This window comes from Haemorhous mexicanus, chromosome Z, assembly GCF_027477595.1.
Source record: "Haemorhous mexicanus isolate bHaeMex1 chromosome Z, bHaeMex1.pri, whole genome shotgun sequence".
Taxonomy (NCBI): domain Eukaryota; kingdom Metazoa; phylum Chordata; class Aves; order Passeriformes; family Fringillidae; genus Haemorhous; species Haemorhous mexicanus.
In genome coordinates, this window is record NC_082381.1 from 57,560,880 (window position 1) to 57,581,469 (window position 20,590).

The 20,590-nt window shown below is 35.4% G+C and overlaps 1 protein-coding gene across 3 annotated transcripts in view; it reads left to right on the forward strand.

Annotated features, from left to right (window-relative positions):
* The window catches only part of ZDHHC21 (zinc finger DHHC-type palmitoyltransferase 21), a 36,526-nt gene extending 22,603 nt beyond the window's left edge, over positions 1-13,923 (forward strand). For all 3 annotated transcript variants that reach the window (XM_059873273.1, XM_059873276.1, XM_059873272.1), the window contains 2 exons: positions 9,902-9,945; positions 10,426-13,923. In XM_059873273.1, coding sequence (XP_059729256.1) covers positions 9,902-9,945; positions 10,426-10,558 — 177 coding nt within the window. In that variant the 3' untranslated portion in view covers positions 10,559-13,923. The remainder of the gene's footprint in view (positions 1-9,901; positions 9,946-10,425) is intronic.
* The last annotated feature ends 6,667 nt before the right edge of the window (positions 13,924-20,590 follow it).

A 20,590-nucleotide genomic window follows, 5' to 3' on the forward strand; every position in this document is an offset into this window, starting at 1 on the left:
GCCAGTTTTTCGAGGAATACTGACATGCTTATGAAAAAATTTGAGTTTCTTCATTTATATTTGTATTTACAGAGGTTTATCCTTTTGTCACAGCACGAAGATAGAGAAAAGTTTAATGTGTAGAATGAATTTGCATGTGATCTTTGTGTGCGTTCTTAGAAGCAGAATTGAACTCCACTAGAATTGACCTAAGTGCTAGATCGACAAAACTTATAAAAATGAGCCAAAGTTTTTCATAGAATTGGCATTTTCTCCTCTTTGATATATATTTTCAGAAGTTGTAAGATGTCTGGCTGAATGCATAATGGAAATAATATATTTCATATCCTCCATCTTGTTTTTCTGGAATGAGGCAGTAGCTAGTAACAGAAAAGCAAAACAGCACAGTATGAAATGCAGGTGAAGTATTCTGCCATGTGAGGTGGCACTTTGCAAAATTCAGGTTTGTTGCACAGTTGACTGATCTGTGCCTGTCGTTGTGTAACTGTCATTGGTTATAACAGTAGATCAATTTTTTAGAAGGTCTTTAAGAAAAAGAGGCATGTATTCTCCATATGTGTATATTCTGCGGTTATCCTGCTTCATGTGTGCTCAATATATATTGATATTGATATTGATGTCTATTCCAAGGTGCTTGGAAAAAATGTGCTCTCTGGTAAAAATGAAAACTTTGTAAGCTGTATACTAAAATTTGTCTGTTACAGGGAAAATGTTCTGGAGGCTGTAGTGCTTGATAAGGTGATTAATAGACTAAGTATCCTACCACACAGTAATTTCTCTGAGTACATTTGCCACCACTGTGATTGTGGTATCACTGCTAGGGTATCATTAGCACAAAGCTATTCATAACTCATTTGGAGGTCCAGGAAGCCAAAGAGCAAAGGAGGTGACTTCCTACAATGAGAGGAGAACAGCTGGTTGGCAAAAACTGTCCTTAGAGGAACTTTTGACATGAATTGTTCTGATGAAGAGGGGAGCAGCTGAGGTGGCCTCTGTATACAGGATTAGTGCTTTCTCCCTAGAAACTAGCATATGTGAAAGACACTTCTATCAGAATGGGCACATGGCTCTTTTCGTCCTCCTTCCCCAGTTGCTTTCTCTGAGATTTATTTGCCTCTAATTTTGTTATCATCCTGAACTTTGATACTTCTTCTAGCATGTACTTTACATTACTCTTGGGAAAGTTTTATTTGAATACTTTGGAAGTAGAAGTATCTAGGTTCTCTCTAATTCATAAGCCTCTGAAATATGGAGAAATTTAAAATCCTAGTTTAGAAGCTCTAGGACTCTTAAGAAGGTACTCCTCTTAAAATCTCACCAAAAATTAGTATTCTTACTTAAAATATTCAAGTTTTTAGAGAACTGGATGGAAAAAATTAGTTTCACCCATAAATTAAAACATCATCGAAGGTAATTTCCAAAATGATAATGCATTTATGTTGAAGGCCTACCTGTCTCTAGTGCTTGTTACTTTGTTTACCACTCCTCTATTTCCTGTAATTTCTTGTAGAGCAATTTAGAATTTTATATTCCTTAACTGGAGCCTGTGTTGTTACATTCTCAGACAGCCTGATTTTTAAATGACATTGTTTGAAAAGTAGAAGCAAACTTTTAAGTAAAATAGAAGCATTCCAGAAAGAATTTTTTGAGTTAGGCTTTACGAGGGTGCCACCTTTTTACTCTCCTACTGAAAGTAACAATTTAAATATTGTTGTTACTCTTTACTTCAGACTTCCTCTAGCTGCTTGTACTCCACAAGTAGTCTTCGGCCTGAGTCACTGCAAGTAACAAGATAGCTCCAGTATAGACACTTAAAACTCAATGAAGGTAGAGCTGTGGGTTTTTGTTGGTGCTTTTTTGTAAGTCCTAGAAGTATGATTTATTGGTAAATTATCACTTTGTCCATTTCAGACAGTTTCAAAGTCTTCTGGGGGAAAAAAAGTACATACAATCTGTCTTGTGCAACAGTTGCTTGTATGTATCGATGGCATTGTATTGAAGTGACGAAACCAAAGTTTATTTAGAAAAGATTATTTGGCACTTAAGCTAGAAGAAAGTAATGTGGAGGATGTATCTATGTTACTAATTTTTATTTCCATTTGCTTTTTTTCATGTTGTTATATGAAATAATAAAATTTATTGGGAAGCTAAATGAAGTAGTACCCAGAAACTTGCTTGCTTTCTCAAAACATATTTCCATTGGAACATTTTTTCCTTGAAAAACATTTGTTTTTCAAGGATTTTTATCTCATTTTAATATGTGACAGATGTTTGTTTTCCCCCCACAACTTGCCTGTGTATTCAGTTATTCATTGGAAAACGCATAAATTCACCAAGGGAAAAAAGTCTGTTTTGTCAACCCCAGATTGTTTCTGATGTATGGTCGTTGAAGGTACAGAGCTTTTTTAAAAAGAGTGCTTTGATTCAGTCTTTTTAAAAAGGTCGAACACCCAGAATGCTCATGTGTATATTAACAAAAGATTAGCCCTGGCTTCTGCATTTCTCTCACTCATATTCCATTTTAATTTTAAGAAATTATTTCTCAATGTCCTTCATATTAAGAGTCAAATGATAATAAACAGTTTTTCTGTTTATACTGCAGGATTCTTCTATTGGTTATGTATGATCTACAATGCATTACTACAAAACATGTAAAAAATGACATGGCATACTTTTTTTTAAACAATGGCTTTTCTGATTATTTTGCTATTTGTTCATATCTAGTGAGTTTTTAAGTTGCACCAGACACTGCTAAGAAGTATTCCTTTTGGTGACTGTTTTTTAAAAGCTGATACCTTTTGCATATATGAGATTTTCTTCCTCTCAAGATCTGCGGTATTCTTTATTTTGTTGGCTGCCACCTGTCTGAAGCAATCAGCCACTTCTTTCTCTTTCTCTGTACAAAAGGAAAATCCGGTCTTCCCATGGATGGTGGAAGGTAACAGGATAATCAGTTCAACAGTGATCCTCTGATGTCATTGTGGGAGCCCTGTAAAAGCGGATTATCTGTGACCCAGATAAAATAATTAGAAATTACTTGGACACTTACAAATAACTGATCTACTAATCTCATTTCCAAAGTTAAAAAAGGCCTGTCTCTCAACATAACACTACCAGATGTTTCAGTTAAACAGCATCCTTTGCAGAGACTAATCTGAACCCTAATTTTAAAGGATTACCTTTGATTGTTTTTATCTCAAACACTAAACAGTGTTTTCATTTTTCCATATGTTGTAACAAACTATTTCTGTGGAAGAAAAGAAATTTTCTTAATTCTTCCATTATGGTCCATTAAATATGATTTAATGTGATTTATGCTAGTATTGCAGAGGAAAACTTTTCATTGAAATTATTTAGTAATTAACTTGTTTCTCTGGGGCAGAACTATTTAATGGATAGGCTTTTATAAATTTAATAGATACCATGTGGCCTTTGTGCAAGGTAGTGGATGTATTATCATAAACTAAGTGGACAGTGACTTTATTAATTTAATTAATGCTACCAGGGTTTCCTGTTAATTAACTGTTTGAATGGTGTACAGTGATATGACAGTGTCCTGTGGCATCAGTACTTTCTGAATGTGGAAAAGAGAAATTTCCCTTTATTTTCTGTAGGAAGTATAGAAGGGCAAATTGTGTTCAACAGCCTGCCTGGTGCGCAGTATGGTACCTACCACATACAATTTTCCCCTTAGAAGCTTTTAAAAATGTTGATACTTGCTTTTTATTGTTACAGTGTTTCTCCTTTTCACCTTAAATTAGCAAGTGTATTTTACCAAGTAGTTTTCCAATCTTTTTACAAAGATTGTGTTTCAAAATAATGAAAATGTAGCTGCAGTTATTCTGTTAGTAAAATCAAGAGCTTTTTAATTCTTTGTGTAATGTATAGATCCATTGCTCATTTAATATGCAGAGTGACAAATGATCTAGTTCTACTGAAATGCTTTTTGTCTTTAATAATAAGTATCTTGTAATTAAAAATATTTGCAATCATATCTTTAATCAGATAATCTATTAAATACTATTTTGATTAGTGAATACTAAGGGCTTTCCTGTTTTTTCAAACATGGCAGAAGTGTAATCAAGGAACTATTAATCCTCATAATTAAGTTTAGCATATTAAAAATTAGGATTGGTAGGGGAAATTAGGATTTCCAGGCAGTTGTATTCTTTATGTGGCTACAACATAGAGTAAGATATAAAATAATTACAGAGAGAAAGCAAAGTATATATAAACTATACCCCTGAAAGAGTAACTGGAAATTACTAACAGAAAACAAACTAATGTTAACATTATCTGTCTTCCTCTTCCTTTTATCCCTTCCCCTTTTCCTGTCTTTACCTTTTATCCACCTATAGCTAGATCTCCTATTAGAAGACTGCATGAAGTTCTATAAATTAAATTGTCAGGAATTAGTAACGTCCTTGTCTTTGGATATGAGTTTGTTAACTGTGTAAATTCTTTTGTGTCTTTATCTTATTTCTCTCAAGTAGGTTTGCACTTTGTTTAGCATTTTTAATAAATGTATTCTGACATCTTTAAATACATATTTACCATAAAAATAAAATACTAGTTTATTTTTAGAAAAAACCTCTTTTATGAGCTGTTTAAAATGTAGGAATAAATAGAAGTGTAAGACATTCTAGGCAGCAAATGATCTCCTCACTTTTATTTAGGTCACTGCATGATCTTAAGTGAATATGAATATTTTAATTGAAATTAATAATTTACAATATTTTAAGGAAAAAGTGCAAGTTAGAAAATGTAATCAGATTTTTTATTGTGCAAGGAGTATAAAATGTCATCAGATATCATGTCAGAATTATCCCTGGTTCATCACTCAAAGAGGAAGTCCTTTAACTAATGTATTTTCCTAATAGTAAAGGCAGTACCTTTAACCACTTGAAGATAAGTACCTATCAAAATAATATTTGAGTGTTCCAGGGGCTGAGTACATTTTGTTTACATGTTGCTTATCAAATTTAGACATCAGACTATTCAAATGACTTCTTTGTGAAGTAGTGAATAGTCAACAGCTATTTCTTACATGTTTTTTCCTTATATTTTTGTTGTATGATATTTGTAAGGTTCAATAAATATAATATGTTTGTCCTGTCTCTTGTTATGCAGCTATCTGCACCAAACATGGTGTGGATTTGAAATAGCCTGAAGTTAAGAGATTTTGTGGTACCTCCATTTTAGATTTCTTTTCATTGAGTCAGTATCTAATAGCCAATAAAAAAATTGGAAATCTATTTTACTAAATTAAATTAGAACTTAGAGGAGAGCAGAACTATTCCCTAGAAGTTACAGAGTGTAGCTTTATTTTTCATTTAGTACATGAATCTGATATAGGGGTTTAACCTTTAAATAGAACTAATAGTTTTCAGACTGAACATAATTGTAATTGATAAAATTAACTATCTTATATGAAAAGTCTATATTAAGGAAGGAATGCTGAGAAGTGGCTAGAAGTAAACCCAATGTGTATTTAATGCCAAAAGAAAAGAAAATTTCTCAAATATAATCTATTCTTTCTTTGTTTAGTATTTTCTATTCTTGAGTTGCTCATCTGTCACTTGCATGCGCACCATGAAAGGATGTTAGACAGAAGATTGAAAAAAACCTTTATATAAAGGATGTGTTGTCTTGAACTTTTAGATAAACTAAAGGCTGCAAATCCAGGAAGGCTTGCAAGTTTTGTTTTCTCTTTTTCTGCTTCATCATACTCTTCTGCTGATTCACCTACAGTGAACATTGGAAAATACTAAATGCATGGCATAATGCTTACATTCTATTACTGCAGGTATTTAATAGAGCTTGTAATGATTGCATGTCACTTTAAACAAACACAAAAGAAAAACTGAACCAGGGATTGTAGCTACATGCTTTCGAGTTAGCCCTGTAAGTTACCAATTACAGTTTATACTTTGGAAAACATGAATCAGTAAGCCAAAAATATCCTTTGCATATGCTTTTTTCATGATGAATTAGTTCATGGTAAAACCCATCCTGTAGGACAGTTGGTTACCAGTGCATGTGATCTTTTTTTTTTTTTTGTTTTCGCAGTTGGTTATGCTAAATAGAAGTGTAGATGTGAAAGGTGCAGTTCTCTTTGGAGCTGATTTGGATGCATTTATTTGTGAGTGAACCTGAGGTTCATTTGCAGAACTCTGTCAGTGCTTTTACATATGTCTCTTTCTGTCCATTCTTCTCCTTCCCTTATAGCAGTTTTAGCTGTGGCAGTAGCTTATTTAATTTAGAGTAAGCAAACTGCTCTTATGGGTTCGTAGTATATCCTCAGAGTGAAAAAAACCCCATATTTTTTCTCCCCTCAGGAGAATCTGAACACTTTGCCCTTTTCCTATTCCTGTGTTTATTTCCTCTAATTTCTTTTTCCTGTCTCGCTAAGGTGTGCTTTTTTTCCTGTAGTTGCTTTAAGATGCTTATCATTGGGTATGTATCTCTGAATAACCAGGTGCAGGAGCAGTTTTTATTTCCAGTCTGGATGATGACTGTGGGCATCTAGATGATCCATCATGTCAAATTAATCAGTTGTGTTTGTCAATTTAATCTTGTATTCAATTGCAAATTTCAAGATATTTTTAGAGGTTACTAGGACTCCATAGATATGTTTGCTCCATAGAGATGTTTGCTCATACCAAGTTATTTTAAATTTCTGGATGAGTGCCAGTGCTCAAAAAAGGTTTTAACATTAGCATTAGCTTTGAGTCTAGGAAAAAAATCTTAGCACAGTTCTATTTGTATTAATAGTAATCCAAGCTGATAGTAGATGCAGACAGCCAAAGCCTCTTAGGCTGAACACAGTAATTCTGATGTTGTAGCAAAACCTTGGTGTACATCAAATGCATAAGAGAGATGATACTCTGATTGGAAGACATTTATGAGATGTGTTAATGAGCAGACCACCTTTTCGTTCAGAAGAATAGTGGTTATTCTGATCCTTTGTCTCCAAAAGAAAAAAAATTCCTGTCTGAGAAGGAAGCCTTAAATAGCAGGTCAAAACTCAACTACGGTACTCTCCTTTTCCTTCATCTCCTGTCTCCAGAGGGGCTACTGATTTTCCTGGGGTGCTGTGAAGTTTCACTTTCATGTGAAAAGGTAAATTGGTTCACTCTCAAATGAAAGTACATTCCAAATGAGCCTGTTTGGCAGCAGTGTTGGGGGAGGGAGGGTGTGAGGGTGCAGGGAAGGTATTTTGTTTCTCAAGTTCAGTCACTAGTACTTGTTAAGCAGGTAAACTTCAGAGCGATGTTTCTTTGCTAGTTTGCAGCTTTTAAAATGTGGCTCTAAAATTTTTTTAATTTTGAAAAAGTATCCAAGAAGCAAAGGACTCTCTGCTCAGCCCCAATTTCTTTACTGTAAAGCAAAAGTAATCTGAAGTTTATGTTGGCATTTTAAGGTCACGGGAGGGATGAAGGAAGCAGGTAGGCAATGAAGGAAGGGAGGGAAGGGAGCAAAGGGAAGAGAGGAAAGGGAAGGGAGTTCATTCCTGATTTGGTACTTTAACTTAGTTAATTTACCAGGTTACAGTTTGGAGGGCAGCAGACTCTGAGTGCCTTTCAGGTCTAGATAACTTGCATGACAACACTTCAACAAAATAAAATCTCTAGTGTCCAATCTGTGATTTTCCCCCAAAAAAATCTCAAAACCTGTATTTTAGAGAGCAGTACAAGTGTATTAATGAATAAGCAATGTGCAGAAACACAGCAGAAAGCCATGTATTTGGTGATGCTACTTCTTTACCCGAAGCTGGTTTAAATGCCCCTCTTTTGAAATGGTAGGATAAATATTCCATAGCTGCATGTCCATTTAGAGTCTGGAGTGGCATATGTTATTGTTTTACGAAAGACCATTTGCCATTATTGCTTTCAAATATGCTAGTATTGTTTTGTACTATTTGATAAACAGCTTTGAGTTGACCAGAGAATAATTCCTAGAACTGAGATATTTTTGCAGTTACAAAAGGAGCTATAGCATCTCATGAAAATGGTATTACCATCTTGCTGAAATGCCATGGAAGTAATCTTTTGTTCACTTTGTCCTTTTTAATCAGAAAGCCACGTCTGAATTTTTGTGGTAGGCAAAGATGGTGTTTTCTCTGACAAAAGCTGAATAAAAAGCCAGTCCAAGGAAGCAAAGTTTTCCTTGGCTGTGAAGTTGGGTCCTCCCCTAACAAGGGGAATGACTTGTGTAATGCTACGCTTGTGGCAGGAGAGGGAAGACAGTCCTGTAATGTGAGAGGAGCAGCTGTTTATCTGTGGGAATCAAAACTACAAGCAATGTTTACAGTTTGCTGGCTCCAGTCTTTGCCTCCGTCACTGCTGAGTGGATGTTAAAACCCACCTAACAATGAGGCAAGCATGGTTTATGTAATCTTGACTGGGCATGCCTTCACTACACAAATGTCTGGGCAAGAACTTGTGCATCCTGGTGGATTGACATGAGAAAAAAGGGACCTCTTTCCTTTGCTGTAGTGCATCTGGAATTCAGCTGGATAGGTTGTGGAAGAATTATGATTTTTGCTGTTTAGTGTGTGGTAAGGGATCCTGTTCCAAAATGCTTCAGAGCCGGGAAGCGGAATGGAAAAAATTGGCAAGGGAATTGGGGCCACCCATGTCTGGTGGAGCAGGAAATCGGCTTCCCGTACGTTATTTCCCCCTCACATTGTGCCCTTCCCCCTCAAAACTGTCTGAAAGATAGGAGTGGGGTCCCAGTAGTGCCTGTGCTGAATTGTATGCAGGGACCATCAAGGAGCCCAGTGTGGTTTTTAGTGTTAGATAGTGTTTCCAGATGACAATGAAGTTGCAGCCTAATTAATTCACAGTCCTTCTGTCTGTTTGCGTTTGGGACGATTGAGATTAGCTCTTGGTCTTACTCAAATTCTACTGTAATTTGACAGGTGCGGTATGTGTGTGCCTGAATCAGTGAAAAGTAAAGGGAAATACCAAACTACCAATGAAAAGGAGTTGAAATAATGAAGAATATTTCAATTGATTGTGTTTTAAACTTCTCAAGTGATTTCAGGATGTAATGAACTATAAATGTATATTGAAACCCCCTACATGATACTGACAAAGGAAGCTTTTTTGTGACATCTGTAGTGAAAAGTGAGAAAAAAGCACTGTTGGTAATTTTAAAAGTTTTATTTGGGGGTGATCTAAGCAAAAACTGATCAGTTACTTTGCTTAATATTTTATAATTTAAGTATAAATTTAAGTTGCTCTTATCTGCAGGATTGCCTTCAATCTGCACATTATTAGCTTTTATATTTTAAGAGAACAATTTTTATATTTGTATTTATTTATAGGAACTGTAGAAATTCATGGTATATTTTCAGTTGTGCTGTTTGCATTATAATACTCACTAAGCTAATGGTTTTAAAACTTCTGACCAGCTCCTGCTTTTCAAAATACTACATCTGTAAATGACTGCATTTTACTAGCTTTGTGGTTATCTCAGTGGGATACTCCTAGTCTGGAATGAGTGCTTGTGGAAAGTATGGCAAGAGTGGACCTTTTACACATTGCTTCTGAATGTCCTGAGTATTAATTGTAATATCTGAATTAATTTTAGCTGTAATAATGGTGTAAGTTTTTGTTGGCATTCTTCGGTATTGTAGTCAAACTACACAGGATAGTTTTGTATCATGCCTGTAAAAATAATTTAACAGACAGAGTTAAAATTTTATGTGTAATCTCGCATTTATTTAAAACTAATATGGCGTATATGTATTATGCAAACTACTGAACTAATGTCAAAACAATGTACATTCATAATTGATTCCCTGCTATGGTTACTTGCTTTCATAATGACATTTTAAAAGTTTGGAATGTAAATAAATACTTTTTCATTGTGTTTTTTTTTTCCTCTTTAACAGGACACTACGAGTATAGAAAAAATGTCTAACTGTTGTGAAGACATGTAAGTTCTGTAAAATTCCTACATTGCTGAAATGCTAAGGGAGTAGCTGTTTGTTAGGATAGTTTTGCATGGTACTGTGCTTCTGTACTAGCACCTCACTAATCTTTTAATAGTGGTTGTACACAAAATAGCCGCATGTTGTTCCCTTTCTTCCGCTACTCAAAGCCAGTGGAACTACAGTTTCTTTTCAAAAGTACAGATCAAAAGATACTTTCTGCAGTGTTTTGACATACCTTTCATTAATATTGAGGTCTCCTGTGCTTCAAAAGGTGCCTTTGTTTGATTGGTGACACAGATAGTATCTGTTCTCCAAAGTTGAGTCTCAGCTGCATGTCATAACGAAATGAAAGTTGCATTTGTGATGCTTGGACACAAATCATCTGAGTCCAGTACTGGATTCATTGCCAACTTACATTGTTGTAGCTGACTGAAGTGCACCATGGGCATGCTGTCTTTCACTAATAATGCTGTCTTCTGTAGATCGAGGCCCCAGAAGCCATGGCAGCAGACCTTCTCAGAAGTTTTTGGCACTCACTGGAAGATCCTGTGGTTTATTCCTTTCAGGCAGCGGCATCCATTGCGAGTTCCCTACCACTTTGCCAATCATGTCTAAACAGATGGATAGTGGGCACAGATGGGTCCTCCATGCTGGAAGTGCGTTACAGGTTTTATGATAATAGAACTATGACAGTCTTCAAGTCAATTAAAATCCAGTCGTAGGCATCACAGTGTGCCCTGGGCATTATTTTAGTTATGGTCTTGATTTTATTCTGAAATTAAGGCAAGTTAAACATTCAACTTCAGGCTTATTTACTTTCAAATTAGCTTTCCAAAGAGATTCCTTTTGTCTTCAAGGTTAATACCAAAAGCAAACAACTGGAATGTAGTCTTCAGTCTTCATCCAGTTTGATACTGGCTCTTTTTTTTTTTTCTGTTTTATTTTTTGTGTCGAAAGCACTGACGTTTACATTGATGGTTAGTTTTCTCACTAAGTGTCTTATTCTGCCTTGACTTTTTTTTTTTGGGTTTGTATCAGTAGGTCTGTCTGGATAATAAAAATGTCTTTTTTCCTGCTGCATATGTTTAAAATTCCGTGATTCTGCCCCAGTTATTTATGATATGCAAAAGTAATCCTGCAGCACTGCACTATAAAAGGTAATATTGAAAGCTGAAGCAGAGTACTTCCTAAATCTTTCTCAGAGAGGTTTTGTAGAGGCACACAAATATGTGTTTTTACATAGAGAAGAGCTTACAGTTATCTTCTGGCCTAGATATGATGTTAGTGAGAAGTGTTCATGTCTTTTTGTCAGTGAGGGGGATTAAATATTTCAGGGTAAACTATGCAGACACAAAGCATGTTTTCCCTAAATACTGAGGATTTGAATCAGCAATAATCAACAAAGAAGTTGCATGGTGCAAATATTAGAATGATTACTTTTAGAAAATATAGATGTAGTTAGTTGGCATAATGTGTCATAAAGAAGAGTATATTGTCAATGAAATTAAAAATTTTATATTTACTTTTCTTTAGTCATGATTAGCTGGAATTGGTCTAAGTGTTTGTATATTTAAAATAAAATTAATTTAAAGTATTTATGCATAAATATAGATTTGCTATTAACACAAAGTGTAAGTGAAGTATATAAACACTTTTAATAGGGTACTGTGTTGATGTTGATAGCTTGTTGTTCCTTTTAAATATGGAAGTAGCTAACCAAAGAAGGTGTCTTTCAGATCTGGTAAAATGATAATTCTTTCCAAAGTATCAGCTCAGTCTTCCGGTATCAGAAAAAGGTTTGTACTTACTTTAGCCCTCTGTATCTATACAAATATTAACTTCAGATGATTGTGGAAACTACTGTGGATTTCTAGGAGGAATTCACAGCTCAGTGTTTCCAGTTATGCTGCTTACTGTGTTTTTTGAATAGTCTAACAGGACTAGGATCCCCCTTAAATAACAGCCATGCAGCAGGACACAATAAAAGACACAAAGTCAGAATTTTATACATGGAGATTGTGCAGAAAGTAATAGTTTATTTGTGAACAGTTACTTCAAAAAAGAAGGGTAAGATTTTTCATGACTGGTGTTGGCAAAAAATTTTTAGATCAGCTCTCTTAATGTCTTAGTACAGTTACTGCCAATGTTAGGTGTCCCTTTATTGAGTTAACAGATTTTGATGGTCCACCGAAAGTTCCAAAAAGGGCATCTTAAAAATCACTTGAACTTTAAACTTTTGTTAATGTCTAACATTTGATCCAACTTTACTTTTCCTGTCCTATTAAAAATAGATACAATGTTTTATTAATTTAAATTTCAAGCCTAATGTTCAGCTATTTTCCTTTTCTTTTTTTTCTCATGCCAGTTGTAGTGAGGTTAGACTTTTTTTCAAGAGGTATTGGCATATTGGCAGCAATATTTAAACAAAAAAGCATCTTGAGGAAATGGATGAAAAGACTGAAGCAGTGCTTGAAATTGAAAGGAATCTGGATATACATAATAAAGTAATGGCTCTATTATTTTCTTTTCCTTCCCTCCACTGTTTTAGTCTCTGGAATATACAGGGAAATAGTATTTCATTTTCTGTGCCAATATTTAAATGTTTCATGAGCAAAGCATAGTTTGAAGTTTTTAGGGCTAATCAGTTATCAGAGCAGATTGTACAGTTCTGAACCTTATTCAGAAAGAGGACCAAGAATTTAACTATTTTTGGTATATTTATCATGGGGCATATAATTGTGTGTTCTGCTTCCTGGTATTACTGTTTCAGGCTGGAGTATCAGTTACAGTTTCCAGGAAGTCATGTCAGTGAAAATCTTGCCTGATTTTCAAACAAAAGTTCTAATTTCACAAATTCATGTTCTCAAATGTTTCCATGTTGCTTGATTTCCTTTGAAATCTACTTTTTCTCAGTCTCCTATTCATCATAACTGATAATATTAATCATAATTGATAATATCATAATTGTTAGGCATCAATTTGCAACATGATTAAGACTGCTAGTTCATTTTTGTTCATTTTTAAGTGTTTGGGGGGAAAAGGTGAGAATTTGGAGAGTCTTGACATTTTAGGAGGTACTAAACTTTATTCTTTGAATGAGAGGCAATCTAAAATGGTAAAAGTAATAATTTTTTCCTAATTCAGCTGAAGGACCCTATCATGTTATTAGTTTCTCCAAGTAATGTTTCTGAAACTAATTCTCAGAATGAGTTGTTCTGTCAGGAAAAATCAGACTTTTATCAACCAATTTAAAATCCTTCAGACCTTGAAATTCTTGAATGCTTTGAACCATTGCCTTCTTTTCCTTCTTAGGGAAAGAAAGTCTTCCTTAGGATTCTTTCTTTTAGTAGAAACTGCACTTTTAAGATTGATTGATGTTTGTCATTTTTATGCATTTAAAAAAATCTTATAGGCGGTGTTACTAAATTTTGTTCCAATATCATATCAGAACAACATGTACTTTTTTAAGAAAAGTGAATATTATTTTCTGACTTGGCAATATTTGATTTCCTAAAAGGCATAAAGAGAACTTGAAGAACCAATCAATTCCTCCCTTAACAAATTTGGAAGTAGCTGGTTTATTTACAGTGTGGGATAATATCTGGTAGGACCAAAAAATGTTTACTTGCTATCTTCTCATGATCAGAGAACTGAGATCTCATTTGAAAAGTGCTGATGTCTAAAATAAAAGATAATGTATTAAATAATATCTGTGAATCTGTCCTCTGATCTGTTGCTTTGAAGGAGAGATTCCATCACACAACTGGTCTAGTATTTCAGGTACACGGTAATTTTCAGTCTTGAGGAGTTTATGAGTCTTGAATTTTCATGTATACGTGGAGTTTTAAGAATAGATTTTCTATGCATCTGTCTTTATTAATATACTTAACTTTTAAATTATGTTCTGAGCTGTCCTTCAGATATTCCTGAGAATTATTTTGATTAATTGGTTTATAAATACATGGTTAATAAAACACCAAGTGGAATGTCATGTATCCTGCTTTAACACCAGCCAGCAATTAAGCACCACAGAGCCACTCAGTCAGGATGGGGGGGAGAATTGGAAGAGTAAAAATGTGGAACTCTTGGGTCAAGATAAAGACAATCTATAGGTTTGATAGGTAAATGAAAAGCCATACAAGCAAGCAAATAAAAATAAAGAATTAGTTTACTGCTTCCCATGGTCAGGCAGGTGTTCAGGGAGCTGTAGGAAAGCAGGGCTGCACCACAAGTGACAGTGACTGGGGAAGACAAACCATCACTCCAAACATTCATGTGTTCCTCCTTCCCCCAGCTCTATTTGCTGAGCATGACACCATGTGCTGTGGAATATCCCTGGAGTCAGTTGGGGTCAGCTGGCCCACCTGTGTCCCCTCCCAACTATTTGTGCACCCTCAGCCTCCTTGATGGGATGGTGTAAGGAGCAAAAAGGCCCTGTCACTGTGCTTCCTTCTGGCTTAGCTGTAAGGAAAGCATTCTTGTGCCATCAACACCCTTCCCAGCACAAATCTAAAACACAGCCCTGCATTAGCTCCCTGAAGAAAATTACCTCATCCCAAACCAAGCAGATCGTGACAGATCACATGGTTGTTTGCATTCAGAATCCAGGATGTTTCATCGTTCATGTTACCATGTTTGGTTGATGAGAAGCTCAGCACAACCTGGTAATGTGTGCTTTCAGCACAGCAAACCACCTGTTCCTTGAGCTGCATCATAAGAAGTGCAGCCAAGAGGCCAGGGGAGGTGATTTTCTCTGACTAAGAAGTTGAATCTAATTCTAAATAAGTTGAAGTATTAGGATCTCAGAAATAAGTGTGATGCTGAATGCTGCTAGGAGCTGCTTTTGGAAGGAGCAGGTGCTTCTAAATACGCCGTCCATACTTAGGTAACATATTACGTGACTGGATACTTCAGAAAACATTCCTCAAAAGATTTTTGTACTACTTTCCTGGTGGCTGAGTATTGCCCTTAGGAGGCATTGAAATACTTGTATCTGTGGACTGCATGAGGCCTAGGATTACAATTCTGCTGAAATTATCCAGTGGCATCTTGTGTCTTGGCCAGGCTATGGCAGAGTGGTTAAAACCTCTTACAGCAACAATAGCCTTCTAAGTATCAACTGTATAACTGTAAGAATAACTTACATTTGCAGAGGTTTTCAAGTTAGAAAATAGGAAATTTAGCTTCAAATTTCTGTGCACTTCTGGGTATTTCAGTGCACATTCCCAGGACTCATGCCTGTATATCACAGTAGTCTGCAGACAGAAAATTATCACTGTGTCTCTTTAACAGGCAGAAAAATAGTACTGATTTTTGTAAACTAGCATTCTGAATTTTGTAGCTGAAACGTGGGCATGTGATTGAGTTTTATTCATTTGTTCTTAGTTTGATCTTGGCTGTTTTCAGATAATGCTGAAGGAAGTTCTTACTGGAGTTAAATTATGAGGTCTAACACTGGTTATGCCTGAGTGGTAATGTACGAGGTGAATGACTGAATAATATCAGAACAGGAAAGCTTACTCTGGTATTCTTTTAATCAAATCTGAAAATGCATGAGTGTGTTCAGCTGATAAGCAATGTATTTTTTTTTTAAATTTATCTTTGTTAATTTCATTCATGTGATGTTTCTGTGAGATTTTTTAAAATTGATTAAAATGATCGTTTATTTTTTTCATTCCTACTGAGAATTTTTTGTTCTATATTTTTATGAAATCTTATTTTTAAATAAAAAAATTAAAAGTTTTTTCTCTTCACTGAATGTCATTTACATTGATTTAAAATTGTGTAAACTGTTTACTAATATTTTTCAGATCTGTTTGTAGATTTTTCTATTTATGTAATAAATTACTCTCACTTCTGTATATTTTTTATTGTAACAAGTGAAGAAGCTATAATCCCAAATGACTATTTAAAAAAAATGAACTGTGAAAAATTGCTGAATTAGTTAGTGAGGTACTTACTATCTGAGCTTTGTTGTTTGCTTTTAAGAGAAGAGCTGAATATTGGTGGAAATATTGAAAACTTTCTCTGTTAGGAGTAGTCTACCAACTAATGTTGGTATACAACACTAGATACAGCGTTGGTTAATTTTCTTGCCTATAGTTACAGCCAGAGTAGGAACCTCTGATGTAGGTATCAACTAAAATTTCTATAAATTGACATTTTTCAAATTACAGAAGTAGAATTTTGGGTTTTTTTATTTTGGCTTGCTTTTTTTTTTTTTTTTTACAATGTATTAGATTGTTCATCCTTGGAGAAGTTTTTGAGAGAGCTAAATGAATCTGAATCAGTAGCTCTTCTGCTTTGTGTACATGGGAATTTATATCAGATTTTGAGGCAGAAAAATTTCACATGCTTTGGTCTATTTTAAATGAGATACTGGCTTTAAAGATGTAAAAAGTGCAGCAGTGGCCATAGGAAAAAAATTTAGAGAGCATAAACCATAAATATAATAAAACAAAATAAATAAAAATAAATAAATATAAACAAAATAAAACAAATAAAATAAAACTAAAGCTGCTGGGTGTGGTGCAACCAGTAGTCTCACCTTTAGAAGTACAGAGAAGATTTTAGACACTTGGGAATATCACTGCAAGAACACTAATCCCAAAGGAAAAAAAACGGTGGTTATGTCTGCAAGGAAATGATTAGCATAGCTGAACTGTGTCACTTCATGAATCAGGGGGTACAAACTGCTTGGTGATGGTTTGTGGTATAGGCCTTGCATCTTCTGTTTCAACCCAAGAACTGAATTCTGCTAATAACAGTAATAAAAATCACTTCCACAGCAATCTTTCCAGGCTTGTATGAGTGCATGCTATCTTTTCAATATGTGGAAACTGGGATCTATTCCCAGTTGCCCATAAAAGTAATTTTACAATGTACACTCCAGTATTTTTAGTGCCTAAGGCTCCTGAAAGTATTTCTTATGTGTTTTGTTAGTTTATAAACTGAAAGAAACAGTGTTTTTGAGTCTATGAATTTAAGAGACGACCAGGTAGTACAGATGAACAAATACATGCAAACACTCCTGTAGTCTGATTTATTACCCATATAAGCCAAAATAATGCTGATGTGGAAGGGCAGTTGGAGGGAAAATTTTACCTTGTGTACTTCAAGCTGAATAAATAGGCTTGAGGAAGGATGGAGGATGTGTTAGTCTGAATGAAAAGAAGCTGAGCTAAGCTGAAAAAAACCTGGCCATTATTTGTATGAGTTATAGCACTTTTTTTGTATGCCTTCTAGTTTCACAATATTTTTCTTATTAGACTTCCCATCTCAAAAACATTCCCTTTGCTGAAGGATTAGTGTGAGAACAGACAGACATGTGCAGCAAAGGCTTTGTATGGAGTAAGCCAAAAAGCTGTATTTCAGTTGCACAAATATAAACATAAACTGGATGGGTGCTGCTGAAAAGTAACAACACTTTCAAGACCAAGGAATAATTTATTCCCAAATACAGCATGATTTTGCTGGGTAGGATGTGCTTCCTGACCTCACTTTTATTGCATGAAGCTTGGACTTTCCTGTAACTGGGGTCCAAACCCCCAGAATCCGGTCTGTTGGCTGCCATAATGGGCTCCTCTATTTTGGTAAGTATAAAGTGTGAGATATATAAGTGTGGACAGTGCAGAAATTCAAGCCCTACAGAGGTGGAATGTGATTGTTTTGATAGCTGATGGATGCTAAATCACTGGGTTAAACTGCAAGTCTGGGGGTCAGTATATCTGCCTTCAGTTCTCTGCATGACCTGTGGTTCTCTTAGTGAAGACGCCTGGGTTTTTGATGGGGGAGTTGTACAATGCTGCTGTGCTGAAGGTGTGCTGCCTGCCTCAGAGAAATCTGGATAATCCACTTCAGAAGAAACAGCCATATCCCACACGTCACACAAGGAAAGAATTTGGGCCAGCTAACATCCTAGCAGTGCATAGGTGACTGGAGTTTGAAGCATGTGTGTTTTTCAGCTCATTTCCATGAACTTGGATACGCCAAGAAAAGAGATCACATAAGAAACTGTATTTAGTTTTCTACTTCAAATTTGGATTAAATTTAAGAATAACAGATGTGCATGTCATAGGAAATCATCTGAGATAAATTTATTTTGCTTTCAAATATTGAAGCTTTATGTATATGCCTTTTTATAGAAAGTACTTGTAAGGAAATTGTAAATACCTTTCTGAATCTAATTTGGCTCTTTTCTTCACAGTTACATATTCAGGGCATATTCGTACAAAAACATACATGCAGCATGTGTATGGATGAGGAATAATTCTGGTTATTTATCACTAACAGCCAGGACTGAAATTTTTTATTGTGAGTCTCTTCATTCACCAGTAGTACATTTTCAGCATCATCAGCTGTTCAGCTTTATGTCAAGGTTTTTTAATCTGGCACTGAAAAATCAGAATTCAGTTTCCCTGTTCTACCTCAATACTAGCCTTGGAGAGTATTCTCATTAAAATACTAGTGCTGTTTTCTGAAAAATTAATTCAAAGGCAGTTGAAAAGCCAGAGGTTAATGTTACACCTTAGATGTGTCACTCCCTACATATTTTATCTGCTTAGAAAAAAGAAAAGTAAAAATTAACTGTCACAGTTGAATTCAGTGTACACATATGATTCATAGGAACAATTTTTCAGTTTTGGAGAAGTCTGAATGAAACCATTATTCTTACAAATAGATCTTGAATTAATAAATGCAGATGATACAGAGCAGCATTTAGTTGAAACAATTATCTCAATTACATCTCTTTTGTTTGGGAAAGTCAACAATGGCAAATTTTCTGATAGTTATTTGCAGCTGATTTTGATAAAAGATTAAACTTTTTTTTAGCACATTGTTTCTGTTTATCAAATTTTGAGAAAAAAGATAAGAGAATGAGTGAAAGAGCAGTTTGTTTTCTCATGAAAGATAGGCAGTAAATAACATTAATGTATTGCTTAAAAGGGATTGGAGAGAAAGATATGCCTCCATCTAGGAGAATACTGATGAGGCTCCATATGTCCACTTACCATCACTAGGTCTAATGAGGGTTTTGGCAAACGTACCTTAAATGCACTTTCAGTTATAATGCCTAAAGTCTTTGAATGTGAAGGTCTGTATTGTATTACAGCTGTGGTTGTGTACAAAACAGCTAGGGATGTTGAGCTGTATTTATTTATCGTGTAAAATGGATAGCAATGTGTAATTGGTTTGTGAGGAGGACAGCAATTCCAGGTTACGTGAGCTCTTTGCAGGATGTTATCTCAATCCATACATTTTGTACAATTATTTCACAAAGGCCAAAGGGCATTTAAAGGTAGAAATTTTTATCATTAACTAAATAGGTTTCAGTTATTATCGCCCAGAGGAGCTGTCTAGGTGGTTAGAATAATTCATTCAATTTGTCTAATACGTCCTTAGAATTTTAAGTTGCTCAGATGAATTGAACTACATTATTATATTAAGTCCTTTCAGAAACAAGCTTTATAAAACAGACACTATTGAGACCCTGGAGCTTTCAGACAGGTAGCAATTTTCCCAGATGTGAACTGAGTTAAATATTACACTTCTATCTATTTATACACAGTTTGTTCTTCTCTGTTGTAGCTTGCAGTTCTGTGCTTCATTGGGGTATAGAAGGATGACACACTGAAAGAAATGGGGCTAAGTTCTTATAGTGCTGCACTCCACTGTGCTCCCTGTGGACTTCTAATTACCCATGTTTGTTCTTCCCTGCAGGTTTGTGGTATCTAATGGGGCAACAGAGGATTTGTAAATTTGTTGAGTTACTTCATATTCTGCCTACAGTGTGTTAACCTTTATATGGTAAAACTGGACAAAAGGAAGATGCAGAAACACATGAATACGAAATAAAACACCTAAACAACAAGGCACATCAAAAAATGTATCAAGTCACAATAGCATTGTGCACAATAGCAATAGTCACAGTAGCATGCATTGATAACTATCAGCATATATGGATAGGTAGCTAAATCACACGCCTGTAGTCACAGGGATACTGATAACTACTATTTTAAAAAGCTAGTGCTTTTGTTGGGAAAACTCAATCCTCCCCTCTGGCATCAGACAGATACCTATGTGAGGTCCAATGATTCTGGCACCAAAGCTTGAGGCAAAATACATCTGCACAGACCCTTCACACATCTGGCTTGCCTACCATGGGGTGCAGACTGTGGAATAGCCTTAAGTGCTGTTTGCTGGAGCATCACCAACTTTCCAGAACTGAGTAGGACAGAATGTAGAAGAGAAAATCACGGCAGATGCAAGCCTTTTAACAGACACTCCAGCAGAAAAAGACATGCTTAGAAATCACAGTTCTTACATTAACATCTTACATCTGCAGGGATTGCTTCTATACACCCTGTGTGGGACTCAAAGTTCTGATCTCTTGGAGGACCAAATAGAAATTGACCTTATGCCAAGGGAGGCATATGCTCAGTTGTGGGATAGCAGAGTCTCTGTGACTGCAGCAGTAAAGACTCTCACAGTCTTGAGTGTGCAGCTGAACACTGTTTAAAAACCTCCTGTGCTTCCTGCCTTCCTGCATATGGGAACTCATACAGGTAGTGCATTAGCATTCTTCACAGAATGGTGCTGGGCCTGACCCAGCATGGTGCTGAGTGAAGTCAGAATTCTTGCTTAGCA